This window comes from Opisthocomus hoazin, chromosome 3 (assembly GCF_030867145.1).
Source record: "Opisthocomus hoazin isolate bOpiHoa1 chromosome 3, bOpiHoa1.hap1, whole genome shotgun sequence".
NCBI lineage: Eukaryota > Metazoa > Chordata > Aves > Opisthocomiformes > Opisthocomidae > Opisthocomus > Opisthocomus hoazin.
Genome location: NC_134416.1, coordinates 40,871,161 through 40,893,344, shown reverse-complemented (window position 1 = coordinate 40,893,344; position 22,184 = coordinate 40,871,161). Strand labels below are relative to the sequence as shown.

Below are 22,184 nucleotides of genomic sequence, written 5' to 3'. Positions count from 1 at the left end.
AATCTATAAAGTAAAAGAAATGCATAATGATTGCTAAAATAAAGACCAAGAGCAGGTGTAGGTGAGCTTACACGTTTTTTACCACTTTCCTTTCAGTAGTTTCTAATGCTTTATCACCAGTTCTTCTAGTCACTATACTCTTCCGAGCTCTACACTGGCAGAAACACCAAATATGTCACTCAAAACCAGACGCATCCATTAAGTCTTCAGCCCAGCCACTCGGCTTGGTCTAGATTCAATGTCATGGCTCCACTCATTCGGCACCCAAGGTGATGCTGCTTGCATCAGCCCTGCAGGGGCTGAGCTTCCTCCCTATGTTTGCAGAAATTCCCGATGAAGAGCATGAGGATACTCACCAGTTACTCTTAAATTAAAATAGTTCTCCATATGGACAGCACGCTATTATCTGCATCTGCTCCGAATCTCAGTACTGAAGATCCCAGCTTGTCATTCGTACTTGAGTCATGTCAGAGTCAGTTCAGTGAAGCTGCGGTTCAGAGCAATTTCAACTTGCCATGTGCCTTCAGAGTCATACTCCATCTTTATTTTCATCTTTCTTTTTTTAAACTTTTAATATCAAAGATTCTGAAGGGCAATATTCTATCCATGGCTGTTGAAAATTATCTGCTTTTGCTGGAGTTCTCTCTAAATGCTCCTTACAACATTGTCCTGAGATGTTGAGTCTTATAGGATCAACCACTTCACCCAGAAGAGTTCGCAAGCTCTGTGTGCTTTGACTCAATCCATTTATACAGCCTTTCGGAGAGGGGAAGAAGTGCCAATACCTCTGCCTAACTCAGCCTGTGTTCTGTTAACCATGACACAGAAGAACTGTACGTACTTCGTGATTTCATGAATTTTGCTTTACTGTATTGACAGGTTTACATTATTCATGCTAGTGTAGGGAGGGTGGAAATGTAAGGCTTAAAGGCTACCATATCACAAAAATATCAAAATAATTGGGTATATCTGGATGGGCTTAGATTTTATACTAGCACATTAACCTCCGTGACAACTGTGCACAAAAAACATTCTCTTGCACATTCCCGAAGCAGCCTATATCAACTTCTCAAGGAGGCTGTACGACTACTCAAAGAATTCTGAGGTGGCCTTTGGATCAAGCCTTGCACTGAAAAAAACAAGCGCAGCTGCCAAGTTCAGGAGATCATAAAGCAGCTCCAGGGATGTAGCCCTGCCAGGGCCCTACACTAGGATCCGCTCAGGCATGCACACGAAGAACAAGTTACTTGCTGTAGAATAATTGTAGCTCTCAGGGTTGAGATTGTACTTTGGACCTCATGAGCTGCTCTGTATCCCTGCTTCTGGCAATCCTCAGCTGTCGTTGGCTTGAGAAGAAACTGAGCTCATGCTGAGCTCACGCTGTCTCTTGCACAGTTTGTGAGGAAATGGTGTCAGTGCACAGCTCGGACAAATTTCTGTCTGGCAACCACTTCACCTACGGTTTCAATGGCATGGCTATTAATTTAGAACAGGCACTATGTAGGCAAATAGATTACTTTTTAGGGGTTAAAAGTAGAACAGCCTTGAATCAATCAAAGGGGGAAAAAAACATTCCCAAATTTACACTCAGACATTACCTATGATCTCACTATCAACTCTCCCAATAAATAATAATCATACTACTGCAAGATTAGATTACAATATCAATCTCAATTAACAGCCTTTACTAATTTCTTAAACGCCACTTGTTTATTTTGGAAGTCATGGAGGAATAATTTTACTAGTTCTGGTCAGGCATGCAGATCTTTTTAAAAAAAAGTATTTCCTCCTTTCACAAATATACTTACAACTTTGGAGACCAAAGAGATTGTTTGAAAGTCGCCTTTTAATCAGGTATTTGCAGTGCACGTTTTCCTCACGCTGTTTTGGAATTATGCCCTACAAAGTCATCACTACAAATGCAAGAGAAGTCAATTTAATCCTTAGCTTTTGCCAACCCCAGGAGCAAACAATTAGTCCTAATGCAAGTCAGCAAGCAGCTTCTGCAGTCAGCAATGAGCGTCCATGAAAGGCCTTTAGTTATTGCAAATGTATTTTGAGTTTGTGCAAGGATGTGAGTTTATGAGAGTTTCAAATCTAGAACCTCAGGGTTAAGGTTGGGAAGATCCAAAATGTTAAATAAAAAAAGATGACTTTCAGAGTAGACAATAGATAACTGGGGATTTTTGGGCTGCTCACTTACTGGAGACCTGAGATAGTTCAAAGTTTCCAAACTAAGAAGGGAATGAGTTACCTCAGCTGACTTCAAATGCAGGGAAGAAAAAAAAAATAGGGTAGTGAATATGGCAGGGTAAAGCAGAGGTTAAGGTTAGGAGAAGCAGAGGGAACAAAGAAATAAATACAGGTATTTAGTTTCTTCCACTGTACCATGCCTTGAATTTTCTTATTTTGAAAGCAAAAGGAAGCAGGTAAGTGAGCCACTGTAGCTTCTAAAACTCATTACCCTGGAGGTGGAACAACACGAAACGTGGCTGCCCTACAGAACCACTAGGTGATTTTTAGAATCATTGATAAATTCTTATATATCTTCTTCCGTCTCCTGAGTATGGCCACAAGTCCTCTGCTCTCTTCGGAATCTCCCTTCCTTCCTTTCTGTCCCATACATACGGATCCTGGAGGAAGTCAAACAAGGTTTTAATTTCTATCAATCTAATTTGTGTGAAATTGGATCATTTATCCATTGCCTCTTACTGTCTCTAAGAGCACCAGTATAAACAGAGGACAATAAGCTTACAAAAATGTCCGTGGTAAAAATGATTCAGTGTAAGTCCAAATGGCAGATGAAAAGCAAATAGGAAAGCTAGCCCAGCATCACAAGAGACCTCCTGAGGATCTGCAGCCTGCACAAACGCACATGGGAAGGAAGAGGGAGGTCAGGATTAGGAGGTAGCATCTGGCAAGTATCTCTCTACATTTATACAACAATGTGACAATCTGAAAGAAGCTTCATTTTAAAGAAAATCTTGTATAGCAAGTTGACAACATAGGCTATAAAATCAAGTTTCTTATTCTGAAAGAAGCTGCTTGAACCATGCCTTAAAGGTTTGTAAGAAATGACTGCCTTTCACACAGCCATGCTCCACAGACGATTGGCTAATAAGAACCATAGCATCTTTTAAACCTTCTTCTAATTTCTGGTAACTTCCTTCCACCTGTCATCTTTCTTTTAATTTTTTACTTATTGAATACAAGTTTCCAAGCAGCACAGACCGGGTCCAGATCTACAGGATCACTTTGGAAGTGAAATTAGATTTGCTACCAGCAAGACAAGCCACTAGAAGTATTGTTTCCAGCAGAAAACAAAATTAGGGAGTCATTTAAAAAAACAGAGGTGGATGAAGTCCAAATACAAGTCTGCGCAGCTACTCATAATCATCAAATCAATGCCTTTCATTAAGGGAACAGAGAATAATAGTCTTTTCTGAAGCCTCTTAAAGTGTCTGCAAGTTACTGCAAGAGGTCATGCTTACATTGAAGCCCAATGCCTTTGACAATATTAATAAATTGATGTACACTGGGTGATTCTGAACATTTGAGTAATTCAAATCAGAATAACCCATTTCAAACCAGTTGTGGCATCCGGGTTTCTGTAATGTCAGCTTGGCCATCAAATCTACTATGGATCCAAACACTACTACTTTCCTTTATCTATTATTAAGTCATCACTACTCAAAACACCACAGATCAGTAGAAGCCAATATATATCAAAGCCTCAATAAACTGAACTCCACATCAAGCAAAGGAACACACTTTCTATTAACTTTTGCAGTCAATATATGTGTTTGAATTGACTCTTTGTAATTCCAAAAGCACCTTCCACAACTCACTACACGTGCTGAAGAACATCCAAGGTTCACTCTCACCCTGATCCTAAGGAGAAAATTATGCTGTGAGGGGTCTTGTTCCAGCAGGAAGCTGGGTTTGTGCAGGGATGTTAGAACAGATTTGCTATGAACATACCTAAGAAAAAAAAAAAAAAAAAAACACCACAAACACAAACCCAAGAACTCCAATTTAAAATTAAAAAATTTAGACAGATATTAAGGCTGCAAAATTAATAGCAGAAGAAAAATGGGACCACTTTGAAAGCACTCAACTTGGTTGCTTCATACATTCAGTACTGGTTTTGGCTTAGATTATAAACACTGCATTAATAAAGATAAGTAAATTTCTAGCTTAGCATTAAGCATTTAAGCCTTTGAAATACAAACCTTCCAAAGGACAATTTTCAATTCTTGATATGACATGCAATCAAAATTAACTCTGTATACTTACACCCATCATTTTAAATAACACTTTAATGCTAGCACACTTTGAATTAAAGCCTTTCAATAAATACAGGAAGAAGTAGCAGAGTTTTGCAGATGGGTTTTATGACTTCTTTTTAAGATCAAAAGTTATGATTACAGCCAATTTTTGAAACAAAGTACCACATGTAGCTGGTGGAAAAAGCACAGAGATAATTTAAGTAGTTGTCACTATGTTCATCTCCGAGTATTGCCAAATTTTCAAAAACCTGGTTCTTCCAAATTATACTATTCATACTTGAGTATTACATGCATGCATTAAAATTTTGCTTTGAAATACATTTTGACCAACGTTTCAAATCACAGATTGCAAGGTATCTTAAATGTCATTGTATGACTTGGTCAGCGTTTTTCTACACCTTCTTCTTGGTGATAACTTTAAAAAAAGGATTCAGATTTTGGTCTCAAATATATAAAAACTTGTTTTAAAAACCTCTCAAATTCAAAGGTACTATGCATTTAATGAAATATTCAGAACAAGTATGAGGTCAAAAAAGACTTTTCCATAAAGAGTTTTTCTTTCAAAAAAGTTTCTTTTAAACAGAAACATAACTAAAGCAAAATGGATGACATCAGAGTTTACTTTTCTAAGGTTCATACCATTTTTTCAACTTCTGTACTAGTCTTCACATATGCACATACAATGCCATCTATATGTAGAATGCAGAAGTTAATATAATTACAACTCATTCGTCTTGTAGCCAAATCGGTATTAAACAGGCTAATGTGGGAAGGCTAGATTAAAGTTGCACCTCATAAAACCAAAGCAGATGTTTTAACTTAGTTTTAATATAGCAATCAAAGAAAATTCCAAATACTGTACAGTGAAGTGTAGTATAGTACACTATATACTGTTATAATACACTATTGTTACATTACAGATAAAAAAATCAAATATAATTAGTACAGCAATCACAAATAAAACAAACCAAACTGTGCTGGATAATAGTCAGTACTGTGAAGATGGTATAGTTTCTATGCTAATTTATTTTTAATTCAACATGTAAAGCACTGTTTAAAAAGATTTGTTTTCTAAATATATACACTATTTTAATTCTTATTTATACATTTTAAATAGCATTCCCTCCTAAAAGTGCACTCTTTCATTTCTTGGCAATAATCCTCGTTAAACATAAAATAATTCTGAAAATACCACTCTTGTTTCAACCTTTTATTGCTCAACCACAGGCATAAGGGCTCAGACGGAATCCTACATTCTAAAGATCATAAGCAACTTCTTCAATTTTAAGAAGCTAAACTGATATCCACAAGCAAAACAAAGAAACCACTTACTGTTGTGGTTTTTTTAACAGAAGGTTCAACTTCATATTATTATTATTTTACAAAAGCATGTAGATTCTGCTATTTGAAAATGGGAGCCAAACAAATGTAGAGATAACAGTGGCATCTTCTTAAATCGTTCATTTTTCATATATTTCAGATCAAGCATTGCTCTCCCAGTTGTAAGCATCCTATGAATTTTATTACCTGGCATTTTCAGCGCACTGAAAAAGTAACGAGCAACTCTGCTAACCCTGTGACAATGACAACAGATGGTACTTTTTGAAAGATTGTAAATTAAGCATTTTGGTCTTGAAAGTATGCCCGTTTTAGAGGGCTGTGAGTGCACAGCCTCGTGGTGCTGCCCCTCTGTGAAGCTGCTGGAGCGTTCTGTTGGAGGCAGCTTCTACCTCACATTTTGTATCCAGCAGAAGAAATGGGATTCACAAAACCAACAATATACACTGCTGTTTTCTGACTATAACAGTGGAGACATCCCAAATATATTTATACGATTTCATTTGTAAAGCTGCTATTTATTTTCCTTCACTGAAACAATTCACAGAAAAACAGCAGTATCAAAAAGTCAACCTTACTAGGCAGCCAGCCATTTGAAGTAGCAAAAGTCTTGCGCTTGCCTGGAAAACTGATCTGTTCTCCTGAAGTTTCCCATATATCCATCAGCAATCTAGTTTATTCTCCCCCCGCCTTTCTTTTGTGTGTATTTGGCCTGTATTTTCAGTCATCATCTTTCATTTAGGTTATCCATACTAAGCCATAGTAAAGTTCACAATTCTCAAGGAATTTAAGTCTTCTTTGCCATGAGACGCTGTGTAGAAAGTGGTTGCTCCCTAGACAAGAAAGTAATCAAGGCAGGTACTCAAAAAGAATTTAGAACCACAGCCTCTGTCCACAGGCAATTCAGTAGCAAGAAGCTGGGTGGGGGTGGTGAGAAAGGAACACTCTTCACGCCGCTTGAGAAGTCCTAGTGACATGGCTTCACACCCACAGTGTCTTCCCTGCCCTTGCACCCCACCACCATTTTCCCGACTCTAAGCGGGAAAGCTAACAAGCACAGAGGTGCTCCCAAGACAGGCACACAGATTTGCCTCAACTTAATTTTGCACCCACTACTAGCAGTCAAATGAAACATCTGTGGAAACTCACACTTCAGTGTTCTTTATTTCACTTCTCCTGTACAGTTACACATCTCACCAGCATGTAGATGAAGTTTAGCTTCACTTGAGAGTATCAAAAGCCATCTTTCTCAAAAACACTGATATTTAAATGCATGAGAAAGCTCCGTGAAATAAGAACACTGCAAAGATATATGCACAATCCTGCTTTACACCAGAGAATTCACATCAGCGGTTCCTGTGATTTTGACACCATTTTACCATTCCTTTTTGAGACCATTTTGTTTTAGGAACTGGAGAGTTCTGATCTACATGACCTGAGTGGAGTAGAGATGACCATAAGGGTGAGTGAAACAGAATTGTTATCTGTGTCTATTTCCATTTAGATAAGTAGGAAAATGTCAAATTACTGCTGAAATGGGAAGTGTGTCAAAATTAAACCAAGCCTTCCTCTTTACACAGTAAAAGGCACACAGACTTCTGCAGTCTTACCCGAAAGGCATGAAAGAAGTAAGCATCTTCCCTTGAAATAAGGATGATGTGCAATAAATATTTCAATTTATTTCAAACTTAAAATTCTCTCATATACACTGCCCGTATTTTTTTCAGTCAAGGAAGACTTCTTTTTCTAAAGAAAATGTTAAAAATGTCCAAGTGATAGCTACCTTGTCTAAAATGCAAGAGATCCAGGAGAATTCTCCCCCTCAGCCTCTCCTGACTTAAACTCCTTCCCAGGAACGTGCCACTGCTATACTTTTCTAAACCTCACACTGTGACAAAGCACAAGCCTCTACCCAATATTTCCTACATAGAAGTAGCCTTCAAACAGCTAGACTGATTCACGGGAGACTTCAGTGTTTTCAGAAGTCATGGCAGGCTTCCAGCTGCTGCATGTGTGTCCTGTTTCCCATTGAATAAGCCCTGCCAGTTAATGAGCGCATCAGCAAGGTCAGTTCTGGTGAGCCAAATTACTTCATACATTCCAAGCTGCCAAACTGCTAACTTACAGGTGAGAAAACTGAGATCTTAAAATCTTTCACTTATTTGTGAAAAGGTGATTCTTATTTTTTACCTATAAGAAGTGTACTAAATCATAAAATATTTAATCCCTCTGGATAAAAAGTTAACCAACAGAGGCATTTCAATTTTGACAAAACTGGGGCTGTTCTTTATATGACTTGCTTCAGTTAATTTTCACATACAAAAATAAATCCTCCCTCGTGGGACATTTTATCATACTAATGCTTAGAACTGTTTAAGTGATTAGAAGTGTAAAAAGTGAGGAGACTTTTCTGAATACAAACATATACAATACAAACAACATTTGTGAATTGGTAAAAACCCACAAGTGCACAAACACAGACTTCAATATTTAAATGCTCTTAATTCCTTTGAAGCTGTACAAACATCTTTCATCCATTCACTGTTATTCTACCATTAGAGAAAGCAACAATAGTGCACTTCAATATGACTATGAAGACAGGAAGCAAAGTGCAGTATCAGATACACATTCCATCCTTGGGGAGCAAGCACAATGGCTGCTTCTTAAAAACTAGCACTGCAGGTCTGATGAACACGCTACTTAAGTGGATACCAGCTGTATTATCACTGATGCAGGGAAATCTGCATTGCAAACTGAAGTGAGGCTAATGGAGGTGGGTAGTTTTTATAGACACTGAAACAGCATGTATTCCTTGTTTCCATGGAGTAAACAGTGAGCTTCCAAAAGCTCAATTATCACTGAACACTTTAGGATAATGTATGTTAGAGGGTCATTTCCTTCCAATAAGTTGTTAATTAGCTCTGAGGACAGCCGTTATGTAATTTTTGCCATTACTAACCAATGCTAGCAATCAAAGTCTTTTAAAAGAAATGGATTTGCCATTGAACATTTGCTGTTTCTTGCAATTGCCAGCTTCTCTCCTGTGGTTCTATTAAAAGTTGCACAGCATCTGACCAGCTCGGTATTTGGGAGGAAATAAAAACATGCTATCACTTACTAACAGAGCACCAAAATGGTTGTGTTGGCTCAGCCAGCCATGCATAACCACACCACGTTCACTTTATCTTCATCATACACTAAGTAGCCTTTTTTCTAACTTGCTTAAACTGACAATATGCAGAAATTAGAGAGTTTACTAAAGTTACACTTATTCCAAGACTTCTGACAAGCGTATACAGTTGTATGAATGAAAAGGTTTTTAAATCAGAGGAAGTGCCAGCACAATGTAATTAAAGTACTGTATATGCTGCGTATCAAATTTAGCAGAAGTTTAGTTTCAGTTGCTTTTTGAAATTTATGTGTAATTCACATTTACAGTGTGGAATTAAGTACCTGGGACAGGATTAACTTTGTCACATTTCTAGTTCTGCCTGTTCTAGCCTTTCCAGTAACCTTAAACTAGCATGGTAAGAACCTTGCATGGACTTGAATTTTAAGACTTTCAAGGAATTAAAAATTGCAAAGAATTTTCAAGAACCCACATTTACAGCAGATATTCATCTCAGTGCATTTCCTAATAACTAATTTACAGGTAACAGAGCCAGCCTGGGCAGCAGTATGGTAATATTGAAAGCTATTGCCAATCACACGCTTATCATGCACTGAATAAGATGATATAATCTTTGACATACATTCAAGATTTAATAACTAATCACTTTGTGTGGCCCAGCCAATAAACATTACATTTGAACAGTAATTTCTTCTACCCTTACTGGATTTTAACCTATCAAGAGTGATCCATTGGCTCAGTTGCATTAGTGATTCCTGCATCTTGACTATCCATCTCCTCAAGCTCCTCAACAGAATTTCCCTTTTGTGCTTTAGACCTCGCAGGGAATGTTGTTCCCACAGAATTCACCATGTTACCATCAGTTGTTTCAGTATTCAAGTGTTCAGTACCACCTGGTGCAGAAAACGATTCGGGTAAGCCAGCCTGAAAGCTCCCAGTTTTAGCAGTTGAACTCACTGCCTCTACTTTTCTTTGAGATAGATCAACTGATGCTGACTGCTCTGCATTCTGATCCCGCAAATGTCTATCCATTGAAGCCTGGATAGAAGAGACCATTTCCTGCAACTTTTTTCTCTGTGCCTCAATCAAAGTGGGGTCAAGCTGCCTGCTGTCTCTCATTGTCACAACTCCCGGAGCAATTCGGATAAGCTCACTGTTACCAGAGGCAGCTGTGAATGCAGAAGGCTCAATTTTAGCAGAAGGACTGAAGTCCGTTTCTGTGCTATGCTTTCTTAAAAGTGGTGTTTCCCTGGCTCTTTGATCGTGTTGTTGACTACTAGATGCAGTTCCTAGGGAATGGCCCTTTCCCTGAAATGCAGTTATGTTATGTAGTTGTTCAGATTTCTTTTTCACTACTCCACCACTACCCAGCTTCAGCATTCCGTGTGAAGGACTTGCTTCCCTGCTTCTTGAAGCTGCTTCTGCTCGCACTTGACTTAAGGCCTCTTTAACCAGCTCTTCAACATCAGGACCGATAGGAAAGTGCCCAGCAGCATCCACACACAGCTCCAATCTGTCTTCTGCTGCATTGTACACAAAGTTTTTACCAGGCAGATGTGGAAAAGTACAGTGCTTGCCATCAGCCAAACCTATAAAGATAGAAAAAGTTATTTGAAGGGCTAATGTGTTTTAAGGCATGCTCTGAATCCACTGTAATTATTGTATTTAAACTTATTGCATCAAGTATGTAAAAACAAAACACACTGAAACTTATTACTGTGGGAGAAAAACAATTTACACTTGTATTGCCATATGACAGCCACCACTCTATACCCCTAAGATGCTGCTATCTTCTTCTAACAAAGAGACAGAACTCTAGTATTACTAGATAAAACAACCACCTTGCTGGGACTTGCAGTTCTAATACAACAGAAGTTAAAGAAATAGTATATCTTTGCAGGAATACAAAGCAAGCCAAGTCCCATTGCTACCACCACCACCCTCTGCTCCAAAACCAGACAAAACCAAACAAGAACTGCCACAGAGCACATTTCACATCACTGTCTACCTGGAGAAATATTATTTGAGTACATTTCTGTACTAGTTAGAATTGTAGTAGGATTTCAGGGTGCTGCTAAGCCTGAGGAATTTCAAATTTGCTATTTGTCTTCTTTTCAGAGAGGAAGTGTTGCTAGATAAACAAAAGTGTTTCAAGCTTACTATGCTTAGTAGTCCTGGAGATTATGACTATTAATCTTTACAAAACAAAACATGAGGCATAATTTTTTTGATCTGCTGTTTCATTGCCCCACTTACAATTTGACCCATCTGCTAAAATTGAGAGTTGACTAGACAAATTTAAGTTCTGAAGCTGCTCTGTGTCAAAAATGGGCAATATTTAGGTTTCCAGTTTATCATCATTAAATACAAAATAACTTTCAACTCTGTCCCGTACAGGTTGCGGTATCACTTTAGTGTTGATGACTTTCTGTGAGTTAAAAGCTATCTGCAGATGAAAACTTGGCTGCAACAACTCTCTTCTCTCCAGTTCTATCAGCAATGCAAGGAGAGCTACAATTAAAAAAACACTTTTAAAAAAAGTGCCAGGAATAGGTAAATTACTGGGATTTTTCCTCATATTCTCTTACAATTCTTTCAAAAAGCAACAAACCCAGAAATTATGCAGAAGGGAAGAAACACAAGAAGCAAATCCTATTTCTATGCTATCAAATACAATGCAGCCACAACAAGTATTCTGGGTATCAATGAAAAAGGTCGCTCAAATAATTTGAAGAGTTATTAAACTGCTTTTATACTGATGAACCAACTGACCAATCTCACTCATCCTCCACAGCCTCAGACTGACACACTTTTACAGCGGCAGACAATCGACAGATGAGATATTGAGAACTTCAAACACATAGCTCCTTTCTTTACATTTCCATGGGAACCAATAACCAAACAGCCAAAATACATACAGAACAAAATTGAACCCCAAACACCTATCTGTCTAACTTAGCCTGAAGAACATATTTTAACTACTTAATTTACCAGATCAACCTTCATTTGCAAGAGAGCTGTAACAGTTTCTATGATAGACCAAAACTGCCTCTGAAATGGCAATCCTGAAATCTCAAAATATGATGTTAAACAAGATCTACTAAATAGAATTACAAGTGATTAACAGTATCTACACTTTATAGAAAGCTTTGTTCCTGATGTCCAGTATAATAGTTGCATTATTACATTAACTAAAATATTACAAATACGTAAGCAGCTTCTTTAAGGAGAAAAAAGATTGTTGCACACTGTAATTTTTTTAATGTGGAAATTTAGTAGTTCATAAAATGTTAAAATCATACAAGTATGTTAATGCTGAAACAGTAATTCTACCTACCAAGGTAGTGTAAAATACCTGCATACACAGAAATGCGATAATGTTCAAATATAGAATATCATCTCCCACAGTCTTAGTTCTTACATTGTCAGTTGGTAAAAATGACTTTCAAGTCAGGCATTTTCTGTGAGTCAGTGACCAGCTGGGTTAAAATCCCTTGGATTCATTTCAGGTTCTCAACTCTGGCTAGTCATTAATCTGTCGAAAATGTCCTCTCCATCAGGCACTGTTTAAGCTAATTCACTTGCCACAAACAATACACCACTCTTTACTGTACAAGTACAGTAAAAGAAAGAAAACCAAAAGGAAACAGATCTGCTATAAGACACTTGCATGCTAATTCTATTACCCAGGCTAATAATTCAGTGAGAGGCAGTGGCATTGAGTATAAGGCACATTTTAATTACTGCAAACAGAACAGAAATTATGTGGCAAAATACCTGTTTCCAGAAACAATCAAAATTAAATTAAGGCTGATAAAACTGCCTAAGAAGAAATAAAATAGTAAGAAAGCAAAGGAATCATTATTATAGATAAAACCACAAGAGCTAAACTATGAATGCAAAGGCTTCAATAAGAAAATAAACTTTAAATGAGAGAAAATGACCGAATAGTACTTTCTTCTCTAAAGAAACAGTTGTTATTCTTTGTAGGCAGTATTTGTTAAGACATCTAAAAAACAAATACACTCTGTCTACTTGTTTATTCTGCACATAGTTCATGATGTGACATTTATCACCACAAGAAGAGCATGGATAGCTTTGCTTTTGAACAACAATCTTAGGAATATGAAAGAAAATTTAGCCAACCATTTAAAACATGCAGTACCCCTGTATGAAATATCTACTAGGGAGCACACAAGAAATATTAATTGCTTATCCAGTAAGTGTTTTAAAGTATAGGAGGAATAAGTCCTATGATCTTCTCTTTGTTTCATCTGTTCGGGGAGGGGGGGGGGGCGGGGATGGAATCAGTTGACTTACTGAAGTTGTTTGTATAATTCAGGAAGTTTAAATGGAGATATATGGTTGTAGAGAAAATTTCAGAAAAGAAGAGATTTAAGTTGAATGAACTGAGTCAGATTCCCCAGTCTTAGGCTCTCTGAGGGAGCATGAGGAGTTTTACAATATTATCAAAATGACTATGTACCATGGTAATAAAATAAGAATATAGTCTTCTTAAAGTGACTCAATACCAATTTACAATTTTAAAGATTTGAAAACAGAGGAAGGAAGGGATAAAAACAAAACCAAAAAATACCTGTGGTTTTCTTCATTATGCTGTAGAATACTCCACCCTGCTGAAACAACTGAGGAAGCCCCTTTGCGTAAGACCAAACATCTTCTCCTGTAAAAATCAAACACAATCATTAGAATTAAAGAGTTGTATTTTAACATTATAGACAATGGCTGATAATGTAACTCCTTGAATTAAAAGCTGAATCCTCACTCTCTTTTTATGCAATTAAGAATTTGAATTTTTGTTGCAAATTTACAGAACAGGAGCCCAGGACATTAGGAAACTTTCAGGAAAACATACCACCGTCTGCAGTCAAATATCCTACATGTTCTAGTACACAGGCTCCCAAATTTGATTTGATCCAAGCTGCAGCTCCTGGTTCTTTGCCAGGCCCTACACATGAGTGTCCATTCCCCTCCTACCCATGCTTTCAACATAAAACTAGGAAATGACTAACACACTTGCAAAATTCAAGCACATACCCTTGCACATTAAAACCTCAATTCTGTATCCCTACACCTTCTCAAAAATCAGATCTCAATTTCACAGCTGGCATGCAGCAGACTTTATACTGTAGCTGAGATACAAATGTCCGTGCAGGCAGCTGCGTAGAAGCTGTGTCTGTACCTTGCCTTTCTTGAGAGTTAGAAACAAAATACCAACTGTGAGGCACCAGCAGTCCTGTGTAACTGGCATTTTTCAAAGATGCCAAAAATGGCATTGAAATGTGACAACTTTGAATGCCGCTGAGAGGAAAAAAAAAACCTAGACTATGTACGGAAAGGAGCATGAAGAACAGAAGAATTGGGTTACAATGACTGAATATCACTGACCTAACAGCACCTGCTAAATCAGGTCACATCCGCAATCTTACCTATACCCTTTTCCTCATTTTGCTAACCACTTGCCTGCTTCAGAGAAGTGACATGTGATGTAGCTGTCAAAACAGAGCAAACAAGCACCAATAAATTCTGTTCTCCTGATGCAGAAACAACTACTGTGTGTATACATTTTCAGAAAAAAACCTGCTTTTCCCACTTTATGTCAAATATTCAGGGAACATACTGAGATACTTTAAATAGAAATGGCACCCTTCTTTAGACATCAAAATCTCAATAACCATGTCTCTCAATTTTGTATTAAAATTGGAGAATGTCAATCATCAACTAAAGTTAACTAGATGCATTTACTACTTGGAATAGAGATAGCTGGAATGTGTGAGGCTGTAAAATATTACCCACCAATATTTCTGTTTGCTGTTAAGAGCAAAATAAAAGTAAAAAGTTATTTTTAATAGCTTCCACACACTGAATACAGGGCACATCTAAATCCCTCCTTGCATTTTTTTACTGCATACCCCACAAGGTAACTGTGGCTATTCTCCTATCCCACCCGCCTCAGGCGAGAAAATCATGACAGTGGCATTATGTGCTGCATTACACTTTGAAACTCTTCAAGCAATTCTCCAACTTCTCTGTTTCCCTTCCCCACAGGCACAGGATTCCACACACTCCCCTGCTCGCCTGTCCCCCCCACCAGAAGGATTCCGTCCCTCACCGCTCCACTTCAGGTGTTATTCCAGCTCCCATCCTCCATAAAAAGGTACAGTGCGTCGTCACTGTGTTTCGTCTTTAGACATTTTAAAGATGGGAGACCTACATAAGCACATTAATTTAAAATGCATTCCCTTGAACCATATATGCTCTGGTTCATTGCATTCATTTGCACATCAAGCTCACAGATTTGGCCTTCACTTCCTAGCCAGACCATCCAAGCAAAACCAACCACTCATCTTTCTTATTTTCCATGATCTACTGAAGGAGGAGGTCTTGGCTTTTGACTTTATCCCAATAACTCCTCTCTACTGACTTGCTAATAAGTTTGAAGCTCTTCTCCAGCTCTCACTGACCCACTAAAAAAAAAAAAAGAAAATTTAAAAGGAGCATTCTCTTTTCCTCCCCACTACTGCCACCACCTTCCCTCTTCTTCAAACAGCTGCATGGAGGGAGGACAACTACTGCTGGTAACACCTTCTCTCATGTTTTTGCTATTTCAAAAAGGTGTTTACTGCTACCCTGCATCCCTATTCTAATTTGTATTTTTAAATACACTTCCCTATACAGAATGGCTCCAGAGCATCACTGCTGTGGCTCTTCATTTTCCCCCAAGCAGCAGCAAGCTGCTTCCTGATGGCTTAAATACTGCCCACAGGAATCAAAGTAACCGCTTCACTGATAAGTAATAGAGCACAACTGTCAGTCTACGGAAGCTTGAGGAGACCACAGTCAGCGGCCACACAGTGGCTGACTCCACGCTGAGGACTCCTATGCTGCTGCACCTAGCAATCCATTCTTATTTGAAGGATTCCCTGCCCTTCCACAAGACAACCACGAGGCTTTTAGCAGAAGCTCAGTTTTACCTGTCAGCAGTATTCTCCAAGGAAAGATTCCCTACTCACTGTGGGCATGAGTTTTCAAGCCTTCCACCAGAGAAGCCTCATAGTTTAGACAACCTTTTTATCCAACACTAACAAGGACTACATGCAGAAAAGTATGGAGAGCAGAGCTGACAAAACAAAAGCATCAGCCACCAAGAGAAATACAAACCAACTATGCTGTTTTGATAAAAAGATCTCAGATTGGGACACCAAAAAACCCCACAGTTGCAACTGGACTTTCCCAGATCAGACGAACTAGTGTGTGTGATTCAACTAAACTATGTTTGAGGTTTGCACATTTTTGTTGCTAGGTGGGTTTTACTGTTTGTTTTGGGTTTGTTTACCATGGGAATAAGATGTTTATATGTCACAAGTTAATTTGGGTGATCATTTAGTTAAGATTAAAAACTCCCTCAAGACATTACATTTATGAAATAGATTATGTTCTCCACACTATTTGCACTCCAGTACATACTCCCTCAGACCAGACCTCAGCCCCACAACATGAAGGTACGGCAACAAATGAAGACTGTCCTACCCACGAGGACGCCTCATACGCTGCTGAAAAAGAGCAGGTGCAGTGGAAGCCCAAGACCGTCACTTTGTACAGCACAGAGGACATACAGAAGTCCAAAATAAATCAAAAGCTCAGTTGATAAACATAGGTTACAGGGAACTACAGTTGGCTTAAAAATAAGCTGTTTAAATCCAAGCAAATCCTGTTATCAATACATTTAATTTAAATCTGGCTATTTTGATTTCTTGTGCACTGACAAATTCATCAATTCAAAACAAACCAATCAAAACAGATTCGTATTTGGCATGCACGTATCCAGAGTGTTTCTGCATGGCTGTATACAAAATCAGTTTAAAAGCATAATGATTTAACTATATTAATGCAAAACTAAAATTCCTTTAGTCATTTCCTTATAGAATCCTGTATTTTGAGCTAAACAAAAATAGGGGAGAAAACATATTACGCATGACTTTTTGTAAAGCTAAGTAGTCTATAAATTACAGTACCTAATTTCCCAAGGTTTATTTTTAAGTGATACACATAAGAATCAAAGAATATGGTCTAAAATTTTACTAAGTTCACCAGCTGAGACCAGAAAAGAAAAATTCTAGTAACTGCAACATGAAAGAAGCATCAAGTCAGACGACAGGAGCCCCTGTATGAAAGAAAAGCTTTTAAGAATCCAGTATGAATAGTTCTACATGTTTGAGGACACACTTTCACTATGGGCAGCAGCCGGGGCGGGGAGCAAAGCTTGTCTGGCCCAGAGAGCTACTTCAATAGCATCTCCCCTCCACACATTCTAATCTGACTGTATTAAATGAATGCTTTTAGCAGAACAAAGTTACAGCAAAAGCACGCAGGATAAACTGACTCTCAGAACTCTGCAGCACTGGTTTTTAGCAGTACAGAAATGTAACGGAGAAACACAGAGGCTTCTTGTCCCAGAAAAGGCTGAATATACCACCTTGAGGAACTGCTGCCCCAACATTCTTACAAAAGTGTAAGGACTTGAGAAGTTTCTTAGAGTGTTTCCCCATTGAAAAATCAAAATTGTAAGTAGTCAACTGTCTAGATTTTTTCCACAAGTACATGTAAAGGAAAATGAAGCCCTGATGAGAAAAGTGGTTATATAAAAATAGCATCTTATTCAGTAGCTGCCTAAGTTGTTATAACTGGCTGGTTTATCATTTGCTGACACTTTTACTTCTATTAGTAATGTAAAATGGATGCAGTCAGAGAAGGGCGAGGTAAATTCTATTCTAACCTGTGCTTTGAAAGCACAGTCTTAACAGCCATGGAAGTCAAAGACAAAAAATGATTCTTGAATACAAATCAGCTCACAATTTCTAGATAAAAACTTGTAAAAAAATGTGGCACCTTAATGCTGAAGTCACTGACATACTTTTAAAGCACCTCAGAGTTTTCTGTAAGCCAGTAATGACATTTTCAGGAGTATCTCCTGAAAACAGGAAAGCACTCTTTTAAGCTACATCTCAAAATTAAGACAGCTTTCAAACCTGACCTTTTCCTGCACTTTGGAACTGCAGTGTAAATGTCCGTGTGACAAGGTGGCCAGTGATTCAGCACACTATCTTGCAAGAGACACGGGAATAAACAGTCAGGCTTGGAAAAGAATCAAAGTTCTGCATGATGAACTTCCGACACGCCACTCTGATTATGTAATTGTTTCGTTTCTAAAACATCACGTGCTTTAGCCACACCAAATCCCTCCAGCAGAAGAGAAGGCTCCCACAGAAAAACCTGTAAACATTACTATTCAGCTGGTTCGTAGAGCCGAATGTATGATAATTACTGTTGTACTTCCTGCCAGTAAGCAGCAACAACTGTGAAACCTGATGAAGAAAGTACACAAATGAAGATCCAAGTCTCCTGAGTCCAAATACTAAAAGAAAAACCACAGGCACCTGAGAAAAGTCCTTTCGTCTTGAATTGTTAACAGTCAGCTTACTTGGCTGACAATTTATAAGCACAGCTTTGCAGCCCTATGTCCACCTTTGGGATTCAAATCTGTGTTTAGCTTCTCTCAGCTTCTCCTCTGCTTACATTCTGAAATAGTACTTTTCACAGCTCTTTAAAAAGACCAGATCTTCACTTAAAATGAGCAGATTAGCTAAGGATACAACATTGCTTTGATTTGCTTAAACCACCACAACTTCCTGTGGGGAGAAATGCCAGGACTTTATCCTACCACAAAGGTGACAGTTTGGTCCTCAAACTTCCCATCAGCAGATATTCAGCATCCCCTTCTCACCTCTGCTCTGAATTTATTTCCTGAAACCCAAGGGAGAGGCAGGAAAAAAAGAGAGTGTGTAGCTCACACACACAGACATCAGATGTGTGCCTAATGAGAGGCAGGAAAAACAAATAGAGACAGAAGAGGAAATGCAACAATTTCTAAATAGCAATTTTCAAAAGAGGACTTTAAAGCAAAGAAAGGACCAGCATCTCATATGCACATTTTTAAAAGTCTCATCACTGACAGCATGTTAAATGTTCTTCTAATAAAGAAATAAAGGAACTAACCTTCTCCATCGTTACAGAAAGGGAGGAAAAATAAACTATATGTATGTAACTACAGTTTGTAAAATTTTATCATTTACTTAAAAACCCAATTCTAAAGTATAACTTCAAGTCAGCCTTACCCATTAGTGTTGCTAGAAGACAGAGAGAATACATCTCCTTGTCCACTTGCTCTTGCAGTTCCTTGGATGAGATTTTACTAGTCACAGCAACATCTTCGGGCTTCACGGCATGGGCCGAGTGTGCTGAAGCAGGCTGCCTGCCTTCCTCCTTACCTTTCAGGATTTCTATCGCAATCCTGTCACCATGCTGCAAAGGAACGGGCTCGTTTTCCATGCCTTCTTTGGGAGGCAGAAGCTCTTTCGGAGGAAAGCCATAGCGAATACATTGCAAATACGGAGGAATATTAAACTCTCTCGCTATGCTTTCCTGCAGTTCCAAGAAGGTGGTAGTGCACTTCAGGGTAAGCATTGACTGCCTCCCATCATTTGTGGTTATTCGAATTTTCTTCTCCTTTGTAGATGTTGGAGAATATGGGGTCTTTGTTGGCGTAGCAGGTGCAGACGATGGCCCCTCACGAACAGCCCCAGGTGAAGCAGTCCTAGGCTGCCCTTTATGCTCTTGCTTCAGTTTCTCACTTTTCCGTTTTTGCATTACAGAAGCCTGGTCTGTAATGTTCTGCTGAATAGTTCTTTCAGCTTTGCTCATATTCAACTCCTCCTTGTGCAAAGTTTTTGTCTTCTGTCCAGTCAAAATAATTTTGGTTGGAAGTTGCGACTCTAACTCTTGTCCTTGCTGTACATCATCAGCTCTTTGGGCGTGAGCACCATCGATATTTACAGGGGTATAATCATCAGGGTTCTTTTTGGCAGTTTGATGCAATATTGTGTTGACAACTTTCTGAACAAGAATCTCGCTACCAAATTCACCAGGGAAGTGCTTGGTAACAAGTTTCATGGCGACGTCATACACGTTGCTGTTCAGAGATGTGTCGCTTTCATACTGGAACCAGTAGACTGTCTCTCTCACCACTCTTCCACCCCACTCTAGAGTAATAGGAAAAGCTTCAGGGAGATTATCGTATTCTTTACCTTCCCAGTAGTGCTTGAATCCACAGCCACACTTGCCACCTGTGGACCTAGTATTAGTTCTGTCTCCATCCAAGTATGAAACAGATCCATCTTCTCTGACACGACGCACCAAGTTACCATGACACCAGTTACAAGCAGTCAAACTACTCAGGCTGTAGTCTGGTACCAGCACATCCTTGGCGGGGTTGTAAGAACACACCAAACTGTTCAGGGGAAAACTGTAATTTTTGTCGGGCCTTAGCTGGCCGTGGGTACTTTTTGCCAGGTTATAGAGTTTCCCCCCTGGAGCCAGCCACTCCGGAGGAACGTGATGCTCTGAGAGGGCCCCACAGATGAGGCACCTGTGCAGGCGGTTGTCCATCACTGCTTTTTTGGCAGCTGCAGTGACTTCTTCAGGCTGGACTCCTATTACACCAGTCCTTCTGTAGAAATACTGATGTACATCAGCTACAAGACTGGGATGGATACCGTGTTTACTCATGAAAACCTCCTCCATTGCAGCAACGAGCCTCATCAAGTACTTATCTTGCAAACTTCTGTCTCCACCAATAACACAACCACCGTCCTCCTCTAGCCTGATGTACTTTTTGATGAGGTCTTGAGGAACTCCCCAGGCTTTAGGCAGTAGCTTCCTAGGCAGCTTAGGTAAAGCAGCACCTTTGATTCCAACCAGAGGAATATAATGGTTACGTCCCGAGCTACTCCATGCAATGCAGATCGGCTTGTTCAACATGCCATCTTTTCCCATGCATTTTTCTAGAGGTACCAGACCAGGGAGGAACGTTGCTGAATAATCTCCGGAGCTTCGCATTCCGCTCAAGGAGTCTAACAGGATGATGGGCCGGTGAAGCACGTTGGCAAGACCAAAGATGTGAATATTCCTGAGGCCCATGGGCACACCTTCTGGAGGAACAAACAAAGGGTCGCATTCGTTGATGATGTCCTCCCACTCTGCTGCATCAATAAAATCATGGAAAAGCGCCTTGTAGTGACTCAGGTTCTCCTCAAAATGCTTCTTTAGGTTCTCCCGCAGAGCGTGCCAGAACAGCTCCCGGCCAACAAGCGCCCGTGAGACTGCATGGACAAGGCAGTGGCCATCTCCATCCACGTGGACAGGAATCAGGCACTCCTGACTGTTGTTGGCCTTCTTGATGTCTTCCAGGGTGTCATGCAGGTAGATGAGGCTGCCCGAGCGGTCCTTGCCGTAACCGATGGTCTCGACGTGCTCGGGCTCGATGAGGAAGGCGCGGTCGCCCAAGAGGGAGCAGTCAAAGATGTCTCCCTGGTTCATCTCCGTGAGGAGCTTGGCTTTGCCGGTCTGCTTGTCCATGCCGTAGCGGGCCAGGATGGGGGCCAGGAGCTTGCAGTGGTAGTTGGAGAGGCCCATGACTTTGGCCAGCTCGGCGTTCCTGCGCGGCGGGCCGGCCCCGCTGACGCCCAGCAGCGCGTTCCGCAGCAGGTTGTGCAGCACCAGGTCCGGGTCGGTCACCTCCTCCACGGCCAGCAGCTGCCGCTGCTCGTGGCGCTGCCCGCAGTCCGTGCACTCGATGCTGCCGCCGCTCTGCGGCCCGTGCGCCGGGAAGAAGAGCCGCGCCTGGCATTTCGGGTCAGGGCAGGTGCCCGAGAAGATGCGCCGGTCCCGCTTCTTGGAGGCGGCCGGGGGCGGCGGCGGCGGCTGCTGCTGCTGAGGAGACGGCGGCGGCGGCGGCGGCGGCTGCTGCTGCTGCTGAGGCTGAGACATCGCTCCGCGCTGCCCGCGCTTCGCCCCCGCCCGCGCTCCCCCGCCCTCACGGGCTCATCCCCTGCCGGCGCCGGCCGCCAGCCGCCCATCCACCGAGCGCCCGCCCGCCGCGCCTCGCCCCCCCACCCCCCGGCAAACGCGGAAGCCGCCGGCGCCGCCGCTTAACTGCCCCTCCGCTTCCTCGGCCGTTGCCCGCAGCGCAGCGGCCTCTCGCACTTCCAGGCCAATGGCGCAGGCGCGGCGCCGCGGGGGCGCTCGGGGCCGGTAGTCTGCTCCGCCGCAGGGCCCCGCGCGGGGAAGAGAACGGGCAGGGCGCGGAGACTACGGGAACCGCCATGCCAGGCGGCAGGGGGCGGGCGGGGCGGGCCGGGCCGGGCCGGCCGCGGGGCCGCTGGGAAGTGTGGTCTTCCCGCGGGTGGGCCGCGGCGGGGGGAGCCGGGCGGGACGCGCCTGTCGCGCTTCCTGCCGTCGGCCGGGAAGGGAGAAGGGCAGGGTGCTGTGCTTGGGGGGCGACCCCCACG

At 40.9% G+C, this 22,184-nt stretch overlaps 1 protein-coding gene across 1 annotated transcript; it reads right to left on the bottom strand.

The window, feature by feature from the left end:
- Positions 1-6,331: 6,331 nt before the first annotated feature.
- VCPIP1 (valosin containing protein interacting protein 1) lies at positions 6,332-21,686 on the bottom strand. Its single transcript, XM_009940524.2, has 3 exons — positions 18,954-21,686; positions 13,355-13,441; positions 6,332-10,346 (listed from the first exon to the last, which is right to left on the bottom strand). The coding sequence occupies exons 1-3, from the start codon at positions 21,661-21,663 to the stop codon at positions 9,475-9,477; spliced, it is 3,669 nt and encodes a 1,222-aa protein (XP_009938826.2). The 5' UTR covers positions 21,664-21,686; the 3' UTR covers positions 6,332-9,474.
- Positions 21,687-22,184: the final 498 nt, after the last annotated feature.

Excerpts from the sequence above, each read along its gene's own strand:
- VCPIP1 (XM_009940524.2), bottom strand. The coding sequence starts at position 21,663 with ATGTCTCAGCCTCAGCAGCAGCAGCAGCCGCCGCCGCCGCCGCCGCCG. Across the intron at positions 13,442-18,953 it reads TCTTCTAGCAACACTAATGG|GAGAAGATGTTTGGTCTTAC; the intron begins GTAAGGCTGACT and ends TGATTTTTACAG. Across the intron at positions 10,347-13,354 it reads CATAATGAAGAAAACCACAG|GTTTGGCTGATGGCAAGCAC; the intron begins GTATTTTTTGGT and ends CTATCTTTATAG.